Below are 18,851 nucleotides of genomic sequence, written 5' to 3'. Positions count from 1 at the left end.
GCTGCCGGGGGCCTGAGTATAGCTGGGCTGGCATAGGGAGGGCACTCCGGGTACTCGAAGTGAAGGGACAGAGGCATAGCTTGTCTCTGGAGTTCCCATGTGTATTGTCCCACACTGAGTATTTTGTGACATCCTGATTATACCTTTATAAAACATGCTTCTTTGGGGGACTTTACAAAGGCTCTAAGAAGTGCTGACTGTAGCTCCACGTGGGAAGCGCTGTCTTCTGCCTGCTTTTTTTCTTACCCTCTTTGTCACCTGGACCTCTGCCCTTAGAGCTCCCTTGGAGGATTCTCCTGCCCCGAAAACCCAGCTGCACAGTTCCCGAGTATCGTCAGGATCCCAGAAAAACACACACACCTCGGTTATATGTCCTTCTTCGCCTCCTAAAGGCCCTATTTGAGTCAGATTTACTGCTGCAGCCTCAGTTTTGGAAAGGGAGCTATGGTAAGAAATATTTGTAAGGCTCTTTTGTCTATGACTCTGGCAACACTGGAGGCAGGCGGTGTGTGTCATTGTTCTGTGGGGCTTCAGTGCTACAGGGGAAGTGGTTTCCTTTCTAGGATGAACTCATTTTCATACTTTTTAATAATTCTGACAGTTTTCTGAGCCAAAAATGGAGGTATTTTTTTTTCTCTCTCTCTCTCTCTTTTTTTTTTTACCAAATCTGCAAGTGAGCTCAGCCAAATTCAGTCATTTAACTGTAGAAACAGAACTTACTCCTTCAATTACCTGTGGCTTTTTATAAAAAGGCAATGGTTCTGCTTTTTGCACATGTTAATATTAGAAGCTGTGTGCCCAGGGAGGGTTCTTCCTGGAGGAGGGCCCTGAGACAGGGAATATAAAGTATAAGATATAAATACTGCTGAAATATAAAGTGGGGATCCCGTGTGCCTGGCTCTGGGGTGTTGGGACCTGGTCCTACAAGCAGGGGAGCAGGTGATAGGGAGAGGAACAGGAGCCTGGAGAAAGCCTCGTGGGTTGAGGCACTGGAGGAGCTGGGTCTTGCTGGGTGGTACGTGGTGGTTGGTCGGTGTTGGGAAGCAGTGGTCATTGGGAGTGTGAAAATTTTCTTCTGAAAAATAGGAAAGGGATCATGATGTGGCTTTTGCAGTGGCACAAAAACCTCCGGGGAACAGCATGGGACGTTCAGTCATCATTGAACTATGCCTTCCCTTGGTACCAGCAACCACATTGAGTCTAAAGTTGTTAAGAGCTGGGAGTTCCCTGGCGGTCCAGTGGTTAGGTCTCGGCGCTGTCACTGCTGTGGCCCAGGATCGATCCCTGGTCGGGGAACTAAAATCCTGCAAGCCGCGCGGCGCAGCGCAGCCAAAAACAAGAAAAGTTGCTCGAGCTGATGGCATTCCTGTTTCCAACCCTTCCTTTTCAAATTTGCCTTGTCCACAGGAGCCAAAAAATTTGGCCTAGAACTGCTCTGACCCCACTTGTACACCCCCATCCCACTCTACCATCTGGTAGTCTTAACTCCTTCTCTTGCCTGTTGAGCCCAGGAATGACTCTTGTTCAGCTAGCTGGCCTGGCAGGTCTTTTACCCTAGCCCTTGGGATTAGATGTGCCTTGACATTCAACGTTTATGATTTTGGAAAGTTTATACTGTGAAACAGCACCACAAAGTAATGAATATTAGCAGTTCTTCAGTGAAATATATGAGAACTCACACTAAATGGTATAGATAAAAATCTGAGATCATTTTCACACCAGTTCAGGTTTTGCTGCCAAACAGCTTGTGTAAAAACTTTTGCTTTCCAGATCTGTTGAATTTGGGGATTGCAGAAGGGGGTTCTGGGCTTGTATGGGGCTACCCATGTTTGTTTCACCGGGTGTTTGAATGATACCCACTGGGACTACCCTCTTCCTTTACACTGCCTGAGACCACCCTCACTGCCCACCTCGGGAATCATCCCAACAAGCGGCCCCACTCGCCTCTACCCTTGTGTTTTGGAAAATCTAGCAGCCAATCCCGAGCACACAAAACACAAGCCTTGCTTTCTTGCTGCTCCTCTGGGGCTTCTTTTCAGTCTCAGCCTCCACCTTCCACCTTCCAGCCAAGCAGAGTGGACCTGGACTCCCAGTCCCACATTGCCCGGCTCCCTGGTGTCCCCATGCCGGCCTTTCGTGTAGGTCTGATCTTGTTTGGGAACAGAAATTGGCACTTGACAACCTTTGTTCTTCACATGAATGGAGGTTGACCTGACATCAAGTTATTAAATTTGAGAAGCCTTACTGTCCACACATGCAAGTAGATTTTTTTCTTCTGATTTGTCAAATGATGTAGCAGTTGAATATATTATCAAATTGACAATTCTGGGCTTTGTAAAGAACAATATAAAAGGATATTCACTGTGGCATTGCTTGTGAGTTTTCAAAAATCAGGAAACGGCACTAAAATCCTATGATCTGCAGGCGACATACCATGCAGCCATTCATAAAACAGGCAGCCCAACTCAAAACATTCTCCCAGTTAATATAATTAAGTGAAAAGGTCTAGTGTAATGCTGTCCCATTTGTGTCTTTAAAAAGTTCACCTATGCATAGAATATAGCATATTTTTGGGTGATTATGTAAAAAGGTAGAAACAACTGAAAAATTGGGTCAGATTTTTTAAAAATTTATTTATGGCTGCGTTGGGTGTTCGTTGCTGCGCGCGGTCTTTGTCTAGTTGCAGCGAGTGGGGGCTACTCTTCCGCGGGCTTCTCATTGCCGTAGCCTCTTTTATTGCGGAGCATGGGCTCTAGGCACAGGGGCTTCAGTAGTTGCAGCACCTGGGCTCAGTAGTTGTGGCGCACGGGCTTAGTTGCTCCGAGGCATGTGGGATCTTTCTGGACCAGGGATAGAACCTGTGTCCCCTGCATTGGCAGGCGGATTCTTGACCACTGTGCCACCAGGGAAGTCCCTGGGGCAGATTTTTTAAAAACGACTTGCACCTGTGTATCTTCTTGCATTAAAAATGCATGTGTTCCCTAACTTGTCTTAAAAAGTTTCCGACTCCTTTCCCCCAGAAAGAAGTAACTTGTCCACAGCTGGACTCTGCTGTCTTGAGCGGGTGGTGATTGTGTAAGAAGGAGGGTCCAGATTCCTTTCTTTCACCTCTTCGCAGGCCCCGCAAGACCACAGCTCTGGCCAGAGATGTAGGAGGGCTTCTGCGAGTTTGAGAACACTGGCATTCAATGTATTTTCCCTAAATCAAGTAAAGCTTGGTTTTGGTGTTGTTGGATAGACTTAGTTGCGTGGCTGGACTTTACTCCTTGAATTTGGTTTACCATTTTTTAATGGGAGAGCCTGCCGAGTGTTACATACAGATAAGGCTTCTGGTTGTCACCAGCCCACCTCCCCTTCATGTCTGTAGTGGTGGGTGGAGACCTCCTTGTGTCTAGGCCTGAGTTTGTGGGAGGCCGCATGTCCCCAGTCATTTTAAGGGATGTCAAAGAAACCTCAAAAAGTAAGTTTATAGCAGTTAATATTTATTATCTCAGTTGGGGGATCTTGACAATGAGATCCATACTTTTCTGTTTACACTTCTCACTGATGTGGATAGTTGTATTTTAACCTGGTGCTCCAACGTGAGTGAGTGAGTGTGTGTGTGTGTGTGTGTGTGTGTGTGTGTGTGTTCCTTGTTGGATCACATGTATCAGTAATATAAAATGTAGAACATTCTTGTTCATTAACAGAGCACTTTATTTAAGCCCTGGCTAAGGTAAACCTGCCTGCTTGGTATTTTTATTTATTTATTTATTTCCTCCAACCCCGCCCCCAAAACCCCCATTCCTCTCCTGCTGGGCTCACATTCCTAGGTCTTTGTCTCCGCTGGTATTTTAGAAATTTTGGGAGAGGAAGGCAGTGGGTGGGGCGTGTTCTGGAAGCTGGGGGCAGGGGAGAGGGTGGTCACTTGCAAGGTCAGAGGTCAGGCCTGCCCCATTCAGCTGGGCAGCCAGATTGTCGCCATGTGGGGGGGGGGAGGGGCGTGTCCACACATCTGCCCGGGAAGCCCCAAACAGGCAGCTCGGGCCTTGGAATTCCTGCCGCCAGAGGACTGCTCCTTCCCAGAGCCACAGTTCATGGCCTCTGCCACATTTCTTTCTGGCGGTGGGCCCTCTGAACAGTCATCCAGTTTATTCTTTTAAAGTAACCTTAAGTAAGCTGGTTCAGAGAGAGTTGCACCCATGCACACCCGTGTGCACCTTTGCCTATTCACTGAGTTTCATGAGCCATAAAATTGTAAGTTTTTGACCTTAGAAATTGCCAGGTGAGTGAGATGTGGAGCTTCTAAATGGAGTGTGACATCTTCCCAAAGTTTTACTCTGATATTTCACTAGAAAGTTTCCAAAATGTGGGACTTCCCTGGTGGTCCAGTGGCTAAAACTCCATGCTTCCACTGCAAGGGGCCCAGGTTTGATCCCTGGTCGGGGAAACTAAAGTCCCACGTGCTGAATGGTGTGGCCAAAAAAAAATTTTTACAAAATGTGATCGCATTTTCAGGTTTTAGACAGTGTGTTCTTTTTTTAAAAAAATCAACAGTTAATTAAAAGCACCACTGAGGCTCTACTTTTACCCACTTATACTGTCACCCCCAGCCCCACCCCGTGGTCCTACAGTCAGCCTGGAACTGCAGAAGCAGTGGCGCTTCCAAGATCACAAGGTGTTCTAGGCGATTAGAGCTGTGTCAATCCCACGTGAAACACTGTCAGGTGGGGTCACATCCAAGCACCCCCGTTTGCCCATTTTAGAGGTACCTGGGCTCTCAAGCCTGGACATGCGGGGGCCTGCAGCCTAAGGTTCTTCCCCACTCGCAGGAGCCCCACAGACTCCTAAAGCAGGGGGACACTAGTCAGTCCACACAGTTGTCCAAGAAAAGGTAGCTCCTGAGCAGAGGTAAAGAGAAGATTGCTTAGCTGTTTGGTAAGAACAGGGAGCCTTGTGGCAGGAGATTTTCACACTTCACATTAGCAGGAGTGATCCCTTTATTCCCGTGACAAATGGAGGGAGCAGAGGGGAGGGATGTGGTTGAGTCGTGGAAACTGGCCGGAGAATTGCTTTAGCACCATGTCGTAAAATGAGAGTGTCGGGGCATTTCCCCACATTTACCCAGTTTAGCATTTTTCGGTTAGTATCTAAGGCTGGCTTGGGAATCTTAGATTTATCAAACGAGAAAGATTAGATAGTCTCTAAATGGTGGACCTTCTTCAAAAAGTGATTAGCCTTCACAAAGGAAGGCAGATGCCTCCTGGGTTCCGTCTCCCACGGTACAGCACGGGACAAAAATCGGCACTAAAGTTACAAACCCGATCACGTTTCCCTCCTGTAAAAGAGGGTCCAGAAAACTTGCCGTATCACAACCATTTCTTCAAAGTAGGAACGTGATATCCTAAGTCTTTCCTTTTTCCATTCCTGGATCCCAGAGTTCCCAGAGAAGCAACCTAACCCCTGCTGGATCACACACCCCCTACGTGGAGCAGCCTGTTTGGCTGACAGTCATTTCCTCGTGGACACGCACTACGCCGAGACTTTGGTTGGAATAAAATAAATAACCTGGAGAATGAGAGGAGCCGCGTTCTCGCTCTGCCCCAGGCCCTTTCTGTGTGGGACTTGCAGCCTAATAGGAACTTTCTGGGTCTCTGTGCTTTGTGCTTTGGACAGGGTAACCATCTTCCGTGCGTTGGGACCAGCCCTTGTTCCCTGTGCAGCCTCCTCCCCTGGAGATTGAGTGCTTGTGTATGTGAAAGACACCCCTCCCCACACACACACACATGGCCCCTTCCCTGCCTGTCGAGTGTTGGCTCGCTTTCCTTCACCCCAGGTGTACCAGAGGCAAACTGAAGCTCTGCTCTTGAAAGCAAGCCAGCAAACATTTATAGACAGCGGCCCTACGTGCCGGCTCTGGGGAGGGATGCAACGGGACTGGCCCCGTTCTGTGCCAAGGAGCTTTGGCTCCTGAGAGCTCGGCTCTCAGGCAGGTTTATCAGCAGGTGGAGGTGGTGCCAAGCTGCTCCCCCCCACCAGCACGCAGGGCCCCAGGGAGGCACAGAGCATCGTATAAACAGCGCTGTCAGCACCGGCTGCCTCCCAGGGTCAGCTCCTTGGAACAACTTGGCAGGAAGAAGAAAGACAAGAAGCTGGCTGACTTTACCATTAGCCTTTGGCCTCTGTTCCAGAAGCTTAAGCCCGCACCTTGCTTGAGTGCCTTGGGTGTGCTTGTGTCCTTGATGGGGGGACTGTGGCAGCCAACTGCCGTGTGAGGGGGATTGATCCTGGCCCCCAGCCTGGTTTCCACCCCAGAGCGTGGGATGGCAAGAGGAACTTGTCGATTTATCCTTTCATTCCGGCCACCAATCTCAGACCAGGGAGACAATCTTGGAACCTTTCTGGGTAATTAATCTCAGATACAGGGAAATCTCTTATGGAGGATGATTGTTTTCTTTTGTTTTAAATAGTTTTATTCGTATGACTGTATAATTATTGTCATTTACTAAGGTCAATTGATGAGCAGCACATTTAATTTTTTTAATCTGTTTTTTTTCGGCCACACTGAGCGGCATGCGGAATCTTAGCTCCCCAAGCAGGGATCGAACCCGTGCCCCCTGTAGTGGAAGCGCAGAGTCTTAAGCACTGGACCCCCAGGGAAGTCCTTGGAGGATCATTTTGTTTCATCTTTGCCTTTGCGGTGTCTCAGTTGTGGTTGTGAATGGAACTGGAGTAGAATGAGTGTGTTGGTTGTTTTTCTTTGGGTGGGGATGGGGGGAGCAAGTTGTCCTCACAGTCGCCTGCGGGTATCCCGCTCCCTATGCGGTGTGCTTGTTTATTGTGGGGTCCTGAGATCCAGAGCACCCCGCCACCCACCCCCTTGTCATTAACACCTGGCCCTCTCTGGTCCCCAGGTGCTGCACCTGTACTGTGACACGTGCTCAGTGCCCATCTGCCGAGAGTGTACTGTGGGCCGGCACGGCGGCCACAGCTTCGTCTACCTCCAGGAGGCGCTGCAGGACTCACGGGCGCTCACCATCCAGCTGCTGGCTGATGCCCAGCAGGGCCGCCAGGCCATCCAGGTCAGTCCCTCCCCACCCTTCACCTGTTTCCCTGGTTCTTTCTTGCATATAAAACCTTTACCACTCCCTTTCAGATGGCATGTGTAGATTATTGGGCAGACTCCAGTGTCTGGAGGTCATGGGACAACGACCCACATGAGCTCATGTGACACCCATGCAGCAGCAGTCACATGGGGGTGGGCAGTGCACGGAGACCTCACAGTATGGTGAAGATGACAGTGATGTGGCTGGAGTTACTGGCCGGTCAGGGCTTCTTCCAGATACCCTGGCTGGACCCCTTCTCATCAGCTGCCTGTTTGCCATCCAGCCGCCTCCCCAAATCCAAGTGGATATTAGGGTGTTCAGTCAGGACTCTAGAAAGACTGGGTGCTCACCTTGCTACTCAGATTTGTTTATAGGTGAGAAATAAGTGAGCTTGGGAAATTTTATTTAAGGTTGAATCTCAGACTCTTTCTTGGGTGATAAATAAAGGTCATGCCATGGTTATTTACTTATTTATTTTTAATTTAGTTTTATTGGAAGCATTAGCTATTGCTGTGCTATGCCATGCTATTTTATTCTATTCTATTGGAAGCATTAGACGTCCTGGTAATTTAGACCCTTGTTTCTGTTGAATTCCCATCCCTTTGGGGCTAGGAAGGGACACGTGTAACTCTGAGATATAGTGAAGTTCTCTTACATAGGCAGGTAATAGTGTGCCTTAATTTTTGAATCTTCTTGCCTGATCCAGGTGACAAGGTTTTAGGAAGACAAAAAAATCATAGGTTGTTTCCCTCATCTGGTAGGATAAGCTTAAAAGTCAAGAAACATTGCTAGGACTTCCCTGGTGGCGCAATGGTTAAGAATCCACCTGCCAGTACAGGGGACACGGGTTCAAGCCCTGGTCCGGGAAGATCCCACATACCGCAGAACAGCTAAGCCCGTGCATTATAACTACTGAGCCTGCGCTCTAGAGCCTGCGAGCCACAACTACTGAAGTCTGCACACCTAGAGCCTGTGCTCTGCAACAAGAGAAGCCACTGCAATGAGAAGCCCGCACACCACAGTCAAGAGTAGCCCCTGCTCGCTGCAACTAGAGAAAGCCCGCGCGCAGCATTGAAAACCCACCACAGCCAATAATAAATAAATAAATTTATGGGGGAAGAAAAAGAAACATTGCTAATCTTCGAGTGGCAATTGAATAGGAGGACTTCCCTGGTGGTGCAGTAGTTAAGAATCCTCCTGCCAGTATAGGGGACACGGGTTCGATCCCTGGTCCGGGAAGATCCCACATGCTGTGGAGCAACTGAGCCCGCAAGCCACAACTACTGAGCCCACGTGCCACAACTGCTGAAGCCCGTGCTCCGCAAAAAGAGAAGCCACTGCAATGAGAAGCCTGCGCACTGCAATGAAGTATAGCCCCCACTCGCCGCAACTAGAGAAAGCCTGCGCACAGCAACGAAGATCCAACACAGCCATAGATAGAAAAATATTTTAAAAAGTAATCGAGTAGGAAACTGTTTAGAACGAGTATTTGAATACATGAATTATTTTTAACATAAGACTTCTTGGAAATGGTAAAGAATCAATCGTGTGTTCTAGGGTGGGCAGGTGGTTTAGGATTTTAATAAGTTTCTCAGCAGCTATCAGCATTCCTATGTGTGATACTGAAGTGATCTTTCTGATGAGTCAAGTAATCTGATACCAAGTCACTTTCACTCTTGACGAAAATACAACATTTTGGTCACTTATGTAATTAGAGGATTTCATAAAGGTGCACAGATTCCCCGGGGGACATCCAGAGTTTGGGTCAGGAATATAGTTGCTCTCCATGTAAGACAGCCTTGATTCGTTACTTGTATTTCTTTCATCACATTTAAGATGCCATTAACTGTAAGATATGCACATTTATTTTATATACAGCTAACAAAGGGAAAAAGCCCACTGACAGTGTTAAGATGAATCACAGTTTCAAAGATATTAAATGTGATAAAAATTACATTTTAGAGTGAACTACAGTAATTCCCCCATCTGGTACCGGCATGGTGGCCTTTGAGCTTATGGGTGACACTTGCATTCTCTAGTATCTTCTATCAGGACACTTTAAATACCTGTCATCAGGCCACCACTGTTCTCCATGGCAGACATCACTAATCACTTTCTGCACCCTTCCCTGTGAAACCCAGATTTGGCCTCAGACTCCTCCTCAGTACTAAGTGGCCACCACTCAGCAGTCAAATGGCATCACTGACTTGCCTCAACTTCGAGTGTTTGATTGAATCTGTTAACATTTGAAGTTAACATTTTTTCTCAAGCCCCCATGCTTGTTAGGTGACCCACCCTCCCTTTTTCCTTCCTTTCTTTCCTTCTCTTTCTTTCTTGCAAATGTTTCTGTTTTCAGTTTCCTCAGCCCTTTTACCCACTGCCGTTTTCCCCCAACCCACCTGCCTCTTGGCGTCCTTCAAATGCCCTGCTTAGATAATGGGAACTAGTTAAGCAGGTCCTGGTCTGCACGTCTTGGAATGCAGTGCTTGCCCGGGTGTTGTGTAGGATTTGGAGAGGAAAGCTCCATTTGGTCTCTTCACATAGGACTTTTATGACTCTAGGAATGGGAATGACTCAAATTATAGCCAGAGCTTTGCTCCCCTTTGACCTATTTGGAAAATGGAAGAAATAGTTCCTGTCATAGGATGGGAGTTAACACAAGGGCCTGCTAGGGACCTAGGAGGAAACAGTAGGAGCAGCCTGGCTAGGAGGGTAGGCGGCGAGCAGACACTGGCTGTGCATGCAGAGGGGATGGTCATTGCTCTCCAGCCAGTTCTTGCCCTGTAGGAATGTGTACCTGTTATTTCCATATCTTCTGATTTTAATGGAAATTCAGTTTGGTTAAGTAATATGATGTTAATATAAATAGAAGGCAGTTTGTGGCCTTTGCTTTCCATCGAGGAAGCGTTAAAGAAATGTTGTGGACATAGGCTTGGTTGCCTCAGTCAGACATTGATGTGGATACCAGCTCTGTGCTAATTAATAACCAACACATCTGAAAACAGGGTGTACCGGTTAATAACCTACCAACCTACCCTTTCACAGTCGTGCCGTGTGAGGCTGGGGCTGCAGTGTTCATTTCAAACCACGTGCCTGGAAGTGGGGAGAAGGGACTTGCTTCTTCCTTTTGACTTCCTGTTCTTATCAGCAGTATTTTTTTACCCTGGCAGCAGAAGTTGGTTCCAGTTTCTAGCTTTTGCCACTCCCAGAATGAGCTGGGCCTGGGGTGCCCCTCCCCCATACTTCTGGGTCCTGGTAACCCCTACTTTCTTTGTTCTCTGAGCCCAAGGGGTGGTAGCTACTGTCTGCAGTTACTGCAGTCTGTCTTAATCATCAATGTGCCCTTTGCATTAGCAGTTCCCCGCTTCCCGTTTAACCAAATTCCCTGTATTAAATCGTCTCTGCTTAAATGTCTAGTGAGGTTTCTCTTCTTCTGAATTAATCCTGACAGACAGCCCGAGACACCCTGTTATGGTATCTGCTTACATGCACACTTATTTGATCCGTCAGTCTAACTTTTTTTTTTTTTTTTTTTTTTTTTTTGCGGTACGCGGGCCTCTCACTGCCGTGGCCTCTCCCGTTGCGGAGCACAGGCTCTGACGCGCAGGCTCAGCGGCCATGGCTCACGGGCCCAGCCGCTCCGCGGCACGTGGGATCTTCCCGGACCGGGGCACGAACCCGTGTCCCCTGCATTGGCAGGTGGGCTTTCCACCACTGCACCACCAGGGAAGCCCGTCAGTCTAACTTTTTGTGTTTCAGGTAATTTGGATACAGCCATCTATTTCAACTTGTTGGCTACTGTATTAGTTTCCTAGGGCTGCTATAAACTGGGTAACTTAAAACAATAGGAATTTGTTTTCTCACGATTCTGGAGGATAGAAGTCAGAAATCAAGGTGTCAGCAGGGCTGTGCTCCATGTGAAGCCTCTAAGGAAGAACCTTTCCTTGCTTCTTCTTGCAGGTCGTGGTCTGCACGTCTTGGCTTGTACTTGCCTTACTTCCATTTTCTGCCTCCATCCTCACATGGCCCTATGGGATATCAGTCACTGCATTTAGGACTTACCCTAGTCCAATATGACCTCATCTTAACCACGTTCTGAAGTTGCCGGCACGCCTGAAGTTTGGCAGGACGATATTTAACCCAGTGCAGTTATGTAGTGCTTTGATAGGACACAGTTTATGGCCGTAGACACGAGCAAGTATAAAATGTATAGATTGTTCCTGTTAGAACCCAGTGCTAAGTACCGTGCCCTGTGTACCTGGCCCACCTTAGTTCAGTCTGTAATGACACTTGGGACAGGATAGTAAAGATGGAACGGAAACACTGTGGATAGGTGTCCTTTACTTCCGATTTTAGAGAAGTGGCATCTGAGCTAGGTTTTGAGATTTTAGGGTGACTTTGGAAGAGAAAGCATCCCAGGCCAAACTGTGAGCCACCCAGATCGGCCAGGTGCCAGCTCCTATCCGCTCAGTGGATCCTTAGGCCTCACGGGGATGGGGGCAGGGAGTGCAGTGAGCAGGTGTCATCAGACTGAGAGCGAGAAAGGTGGTCAGTTAGGGGTCCCAGTTGTAAGTGACTGAATGAGTCATAGCTGATTAGCCGGGAGCATATTCATGAAAATAAGGCTGGTCATGTATTGTTTGATTCCATTTGTGTGAAATATCCAGGATAGACACGTCTGTAGAGACTGTAGGTTATGCATGCCGTGGGGGAGAGGGAGGGGAGATGGAGAGTGACTGCTTCACAGGCGTGGGAAGCTTCGTTTTGGGTAGAGGTGTTCTGGAGCCAGATGGTGGTGACTGCACCACATTGCATGTGCTGAATGTCACTCGTGGGACATTTTATGCTGCGTGTATTTTATTACTACAATTTAAAAACAAAACAAGGTAGGAAGTGTGAATAGGCCTAACTGTATGATGCGAGCTAAGTAGGATGAGGGGAGAGGATGACCAGGGGCTGGACTCAGCTCTTCCCATATATTGTCCTGCATTTTTCTCACTTTCACTCCGAAGTTGGAGAAGGGCAGGAGCTTGTCTGAACTGGTAGGAGGTGGAGCTAGGATTTGAACCTGGGTTTCCTGAGCCCTAGGATGACCATCCGGCCTGGCTTGTCCAGGACTGTGCCCGCTTTAGATGTGTCTTGTGTCCCAGAAACCGTTCTCTGCAGGGCACACAGAAGACTGGTCACCTGTAGCTGATTCCTGAACCCAGGCAGGTTCTAAACCCATGAGGCTTCCCTGGGTCCCTCCTGATCTGGGACACCTGCTCTGAAGCCTGTTGCAGCATTAGCAATCAGTTTGAACTCCCTGATTTAATACCTCAGTGTCTCCAATCCTTGTGGCTTTTCAAGGCACATCATGTAATATTCATGAAAACACCAGGCCTCTGTCTGGATTAATTTTTTATGAACAATCATACGTCTGATTAAACGGGCTGATTTACGGGGGCTGATGGTACAGGGTTGGGGCCTGGGGGTGCAGAGGTGGTCTCTGGCCATAGGCAGGGCTTCTCAGGTGCATCAGACACTGTTTCCCAGTTTGCACTTGGTGTTGGTTCTGAGCTGGGCTGCAGCCTGTTGCACACCTTCTCCCGAGGGATGTGCCCAGCCTGCGAGATTTCCCCCAGGTGGGGAGCCTGGCCGGAAAGTCTGTGGAAAGTTGCTCGTGCATCTGCAGTAGAACATTTCACATCTGATCCCCAGTCTGTTTTGGGCTGTGACCCAGCTACACTGGTTTCACTGTGTCAGACTATCTCTTAATAGTCCTGACATTCACTTTGTAGGTGCCATTTCTTATACAAAGAAATGCAGCCCTTGCCAAGCAGCTCCTTCAGTTACATGTCAAACAGATGCCCTTCTCTCCCCCAGTGCCTGCTTTCTTTCCAAGGACGTGGACCTCGAGGTCTGGGTTGGGGGCCTAAGGCGTTAGTTTTTCGGGGCTGAAGAAAGCAGCCTTAAGTGTTGCGTGTGAGGAGGGAAGATACTTCTCTTGCTCTGAGATTGTTTTTGGTTTTCCAGCTGAGCATCGAGCAGGCCCAGACGGTGGCAGAGCAGGTGGAGATGAAGGCAAAAGTGGTACAGTCGGAGGTCAAAGCCGTGACTGCGAGACACAAGAAGGCCCTGGAGGAGCGGGAGTGTGAGCTGCTGTGGAAGGTAACGTTGGGGGGGGGGTTGCACGCCCACCCTACCCTTGGGCTCCTCGGTGGCCGGCACAGCCTCTGAACCACAGCAGGATGACAGCATGCTGATGTCACACCCTGGATCCCGGCTCTGAGTTTAGAACACTTGGTAGTTTTCTCCTAAGTTTGTCTGCAGAAAGATGCAGGGGTCCCCCTCCGAGCAGTAAGACAACAAGAAGCCTTTTCAGAAGCGGTCAGGTCCCCGAGACTGGACAGAGTCTCAAGTTTTCTATTGCAGGCACTCAGGTGGAAGCAGAAAGAAGGGAGTACAATGGAGACTGCTGTTAGGAAAGCAGGCTGCTAACACACGTCCTTAGTTTTGGTGTCCCGGCTGTTTGGACTTCCTGACCCCTTGTGGAAAACCAGTTTTCCACTTGTGGGGGCAGTGAGCGAGTGCCCTTTCTTCCTGTTGGAGCCGGAAAGAGCGCTGAGCTGGTGTGCTGTTTAGATAAAATCAGCTGGAGGGATGACTCGCCCCGCCCACGTCCCCCGCAGCATTTTCTTCTCTGATCTTGCGCTCTCACTCAGGTAGAAGAGGGCAGCGTGCCTGAGAGGGGCCAGTACCTCACGCCAGTTCAACTGGGATCACCTTCTCTGAACCCAGAAGCAAGACTATACAGAGCTGATGTGAACGGGTGTGTTTGAGTGTGTGGTGCTTGTTTGGCTCACTGCAAACTATATGATGGTGGGGACCGCATGTCGATTTCTGAAAGTGATCCTCGCCAATTTCCTGTCCCCTAAAAGAGTAAATTGTATTGGCCTTTGGGAAGGCTGTGTGGGCTTTTGCATTGCCTCTTCCTTTGAGTTAGCTCTGTATCTAGCTGCTTTCTGCTTCTTCTGACTCTCTACTGCCTTTTGACAGAAGAGAAGAGTCCTTGGATGGAAACAGTCCAAGATTTAATTCACATGATTTGTTCAGGCACCTTTGTGGGCCTGACACAGTTTTCAGACCCTCCGATGTCCCCAAGGTCTGCCAGTCCCATGCCACCCACGAATGTTAATTATAACTGAAAGGGGCCCCCTCCTTGCAACCTGAGAGCTCTGTGGTGAACTCTGCCACAAACTTGCTCTGCTGGATCTGCTGATGAAAAGGCCTTTGTGTGCAGGGGTTTCTGCAGATCTCACCTTAGTTACCCTCCCTCCGGTGGGGCTGAGGACCTCTCTCAAGGCAGTTCTCTTTCAGGAGGAATAGAGAGCACGGTTTTTTTTTTTTACCGTAGGAGAAGCAAATTCGGAAGGACAGTCAGTCTCTTATTCATGTTATCAATTTCGTTTTTACTTGCCTGAAAACTCATTCTTGGATAAATCCAAAATCAGCCTGCTCATTCTGGACACGCCTCAGTCCCATTTGTGCTTGCTTTTTTTGCTGGGGTACCACGCCCCAGATCCTGTGGGAGTCCCCCTTCTTCTTCACTAATCACTGATTTTTCTGCTCCCTCTTGCCTGGCTCTGTCTGGGCACCTCCTTGTTACACAGTGGTGTTGTTTTTTTTCTTGCATCCTGGTTATTGGAGATAACTTGAGTGCTGGGTGACCTAGTTATAGGTATCTGGATGCATGTCCTTTCTTGTAGCTTGTGCATTTCCAGTGGACATGGCTGCCTCTTGGCGGGTAGCTGCAACTATCCGGTTGAGGGATCAGAATCGAGGCCGAGAGGTTTGGCCCAGTGCAAAACCAAACGACAGAGCTTCTCTTTGATTTGTCCCCACACGGGCTTCTCTGCACACACACGTCCTTCCAGAGTGGACAGATGAATACACATGAATCAGATCCAAAATCATGTTATCCACCCCACACGGGAAAATCGGATTAAAATCCAGCCCTTCCAACAGTGGACCCTTATTCTGAAGTAGACTTTCTGTGGCTTTCAGATCGGTCAAGCACTCAGAAGTCATGGTCCTCTCTGCAAAACAGCACGCACTGGCTGGGCGACTGATCTGTTCTTTTCAGAGGAAACCACTTAAACTTAGAGGACTGAGTTATTTCCTGCAAAAGAATGGAGAACTGACTGATCAGGCAGACAAAAATCCCACGTTCCCTAATAGTGTGATCTGAGTCCGAAGCAGGTCAGAACCCGTGTTTACATATCACGGTGTTTTAGATTTAGAGGCCCCTTTGCAAATAATACAGGCCAACAGTTGCTAAAAAGTTGGTATCTCCAAATTTGGGGTGTGGGACCTCTCAGGCTCCCTGATGAAGATTTCTAACCCCTGTGAAGAGAGAAAACGGGACAAGGAAAGAGCCGGGTTTGTGATCCTCGCCAAATCCTTCATTTTATTCTCTCCACACACAGGCTTTCTGTCTCTGATCGTGTGTGTGTGTGTGTGTGTGTGTGTGTATGTGTGTTTATGCTGAGAGAGAGGCTGAGAGAGAAATATCCTTTAGGAGACTTTAGGCCCTCTGTACGTAGGAGCATTTTCGATTCAGTGTGTTGGGAGTGCATGACCAGCCTTGTACTACAGTCCGTTGGTCTATCCTTCCTCTGGTCCCCTTTCTGCCACTTTTCTCTCCACGTTCAAGGCCGCCTGTCCCTGACAACCCTCTGTCTAAATCAGGCCTCCCTCGTCACTGTCTGTCACACTCTTTTTCTACCCTCTAACCCCAGCACTGTCTGAAATTGTCTTGCAGTATTTCTTTGCTTGCTTAGTATCTGTTGCTTTAAACTCTAAGCTCAGTGGGGCGGGGCCCGTGTTTTCTATGGGCCACATGTATCTCCAGCACCTGGCACAGTGTAGGTGCTCAGTAAACGTTTCTTTGTTACACGGCTGTTTCTAACTTCTATTTAATTTCTAACTGAGAGAAAATTTGCAGGAATAATAAAAGAGCCCCTTGTATCCTTTACCCAGATTCACTGATTATTTACATCTTGTCCCATTTTCATCATTCTCTTTCAATCGGTGAGTGTGTGTGTGTGATTTGACAGTAAGTTGGAGTGTTGGAGACACTGCCCCTTTACACCTAAATGTTTCAGTTTATTTCCTCTGAGCAAGGATATTCTCTTAATCACAGTTAATCAAAACCAGGAAGTCGAATCTTGATACAACACCAGTACCTAATCCTGAGTCTGTAGTCGCATTTCACCAATAGTGGGTTGGTGTTTTTGTTTGTTTGTTTGGTTGGTTGGTTTGGTTTGCTTTGGTTTGGTTTGCTTTGAGTTTTTTTTTGGCCATGCACGGCTTGTAAGATCTTAGTTCCCCTGACCAGGGATCGAACCCACACCCCCTGCAGTGGAAGCACAGAGTCCTAACCACTGGACCATCAGGGACATCCCACCAATAGTGTGTTTAATGGTAGTGTCCTCCCAATCCAGGATCAGTTGTTGGCGTTTAGTTGTCAGGTCTCTGTAGTCATCTCCTGTGATCAGGGACAGTTCCCCAGCCTCCTCTGTCTTTGGATTTTGCCACTTTGGGAGAATGCAGACCAGACGTTTCTGCAGACCCTCCCTCGGTGTGAGGTTTCCCTCAGTTATGAGTATGTCAGCCGATGTGTTGTTTTCTGTCTTGGTTCTAAGCCTCTGTGTCCTCTCTCCCGGCTCTCACCTTTCCCTCCAGGTAGAGAAAATCCGCCAGGTGAAAGCCAAGTCCCTGTACCTGCAGGTGGAGAAGCTGCGGCAAAACCTCAACAAGCTGGAGAGCACCATCAGCGCCGTGCAGCAGGTCCTGGAGGAGGGGCGGGCGCTGGACATCCTGCTGGCCCGAGACCGCATGCTGGCGCAGGTGCAGGAGCTCAAGACCGTGCGCAGCCTCCTGCAGCCCCAGGAGGACGACCGGGTCATGTTCACACCCCCTGACCAGGCCCTCTACCTCGCCATCAAGTCCTTCGGCTTTGTCAGCAGCGGGGCCTTCGCGCCGCTCACCAAGGCCACGGGCGACGGCCTCAAGCGGGCCCTCCAGGGCAAGGTGGCCTCCTTCACTGTCATCGGCTACGACCATGACGGGGAGCCCCGCCTCTCAGGAGGCGACCTCATGTCGGCTGTGGTCCTGGGCCCTGACGGCAACCTGTTTGGTGCGGAGGTGAGCGACCAGCAGAACGGGACATACGTCGTGAGCTACCGGCCGCAGCTGGAGGGCGAGCACCTGGTATCGGTCACCCTGTGCAACCAGCACATCGAGAACAGCCCCTTCAAGGTGGTGGTCAAGTCCGGCCGCAGCTACGTGGGCATCGGGCTCCCGGGCCTGAGCTTCGGCAGTGAGGGCGACAGCGATGGCAAGCTGTGCCGGCCCTGGGGCGTGAGCGTGGACAAGGAGGGCTACATCGTGGTCGCTGACCGCAGCAACAATCGCATCCAGGTGTTCAAGCCCTGCGGCGCCTTCCACCACAAGTTCGGCACTCTGGGCTCCCGGCCTGGGCAGTTTGACCGGCCTGCCGGCGTAGCCTGTGACACCTCCCGCAGGATCGTGGTGGCCGACAAGGACAATCATCGCATCCAGATCTTCACCTTTGAGGGCCAGTTCCTCCTCAAGTTCGGTGAGAAGGGCACCAAAAACGGGCAATTTAACTACCCTTGGGATGTGGCGGTGAATTCCGAGGGCAAGATCCTGGTCTCCGACACGCGGAACCACCGGATCCAGCTGTTCGGGCCCGATGGGGTCTTCCTGAATAAGTATGGCTTCGAGGGGGCTCTCTGGAAGCACTTTGACTCCCCGAGGGGGGTGGCTTTCAACCACGAGGGCCACTTGGTGGTCACCGACTTCAACAACCACCGGCTCCTGGTCATTCACCCAGACTGCCAGTCGGCCCGCTTCCTGGGCTCAGAGGGCACCGCCAATGGGCAATTCCTGCGCCCACAGGGCGTGGCCGTGGACCAGGAGGGGCGCATCATCGTGGCCGATTCCAGGAACCACCGGGTGCAGATGTTCGAGTCCAACGGCAGCTTCCTGTGCAAGTTTGGCGCTCAGGGCAGTGGCTTTGGGCAGATGGACCGGCCCTCCGGCATCGCTGTCACGCCGGATGGGATGATTGTCGTGGTGGACTTTGGCAACAATCGAATCCTCATCTTCTAATCACATTCCTAGGCTTCTGTGTTTGGGGTGCGCGTGTGTACGTCTCTCTCTCTCTCCCCCTTTTGAAATTCAAAGAAGAAACCGTCTCAGGGAAATTCCTTTTTTTTTTTTTTTTTTAATTTTGTTTAAAGACAACAAGAAAAGTACAACATTGCTTATGTCCTACCTCATCTTTATTTTTTTACAGATGAATGTACGTATCTTTTCTGCAGGGATTGAGCCTGTGAAGTGATGATCTCTATCTACCTCAGAAACCTTTACATTTCCTTCTCCAACAGGCCCTCTGCCCTCCCACCCTCGCTCAGTGGAGTTCACGTTTCCTCTCCCCTCCGTGGGGCGTGACATGCACAAGCCTAGCATCTCTGTGGCTGGGAGGGTGCTGGATGTGTGCGGTGGGGTGCATTCTGTAGATTGAGCCAAGCAAACACGAGAAAACTACTAAGTTAAAAAGAAAAAAAAACTATAACACGTGGAAAAATGGGATTTAAGATGCTTAATTGTAGAGTATTTGTGTTCTTGAGAATACTGTGTTTATGGGGTTAGGCTGTGTGGTGATCTTGATCTTTTTGGGAAAAATCTTTTTTTTTT

The 18,851-nt window shown here is 49.3% G+C and overlaps 1 protein-coding gene across 1 annotated transcript in view; it reads left to right on the top strand.

Moving 5' to 3' along the window:
* The window catches only part of TRIM71 (tripartite motif containing 71), a 57,807-nt gene extending 39,544 nt beyond the window's left edge, over window positions 1-18,263 (top strand). The window contains exons 2-4 of the mRNA XM_060160998.1: window positions 6,894-7,061; window positions 13,101-13,235; window positions 16,812-18,263. Coding sequence (XP_060016981.1) covers window positions 6,894-7,061; window positions 13,101-13,235; window positions 16,812-18,263 — 1,755 coding nt within the window. The remainder of the gene's footprint in view (window positions 1-6,893; window positions 7,062-13,100; window positions 13,236-16,811) is intronic.
* Window positions 18,264-18,851: the final 588 nt, after the last annotated feature.

This window comes from Lagenorhynchus albirostris, chromosome 10 (assembly GCF_949774975.1).
Source record: "Lagenorhynchus albirostris chromosome 10, mLagAlb1.1, whole genome shotgun sequence".
Taxonomy (NCBI): Eukaryota; Metazoa; Chordata; class Mammalia; order Artiodactyla; family Delphinidae; genus Lagenorhynchus; species Lagenorhynchus albirostris.
Note: the sequence above shows the minus strand (reverse complement) of the source record. Positions and strands in the feature narration are given on the sequence as shown.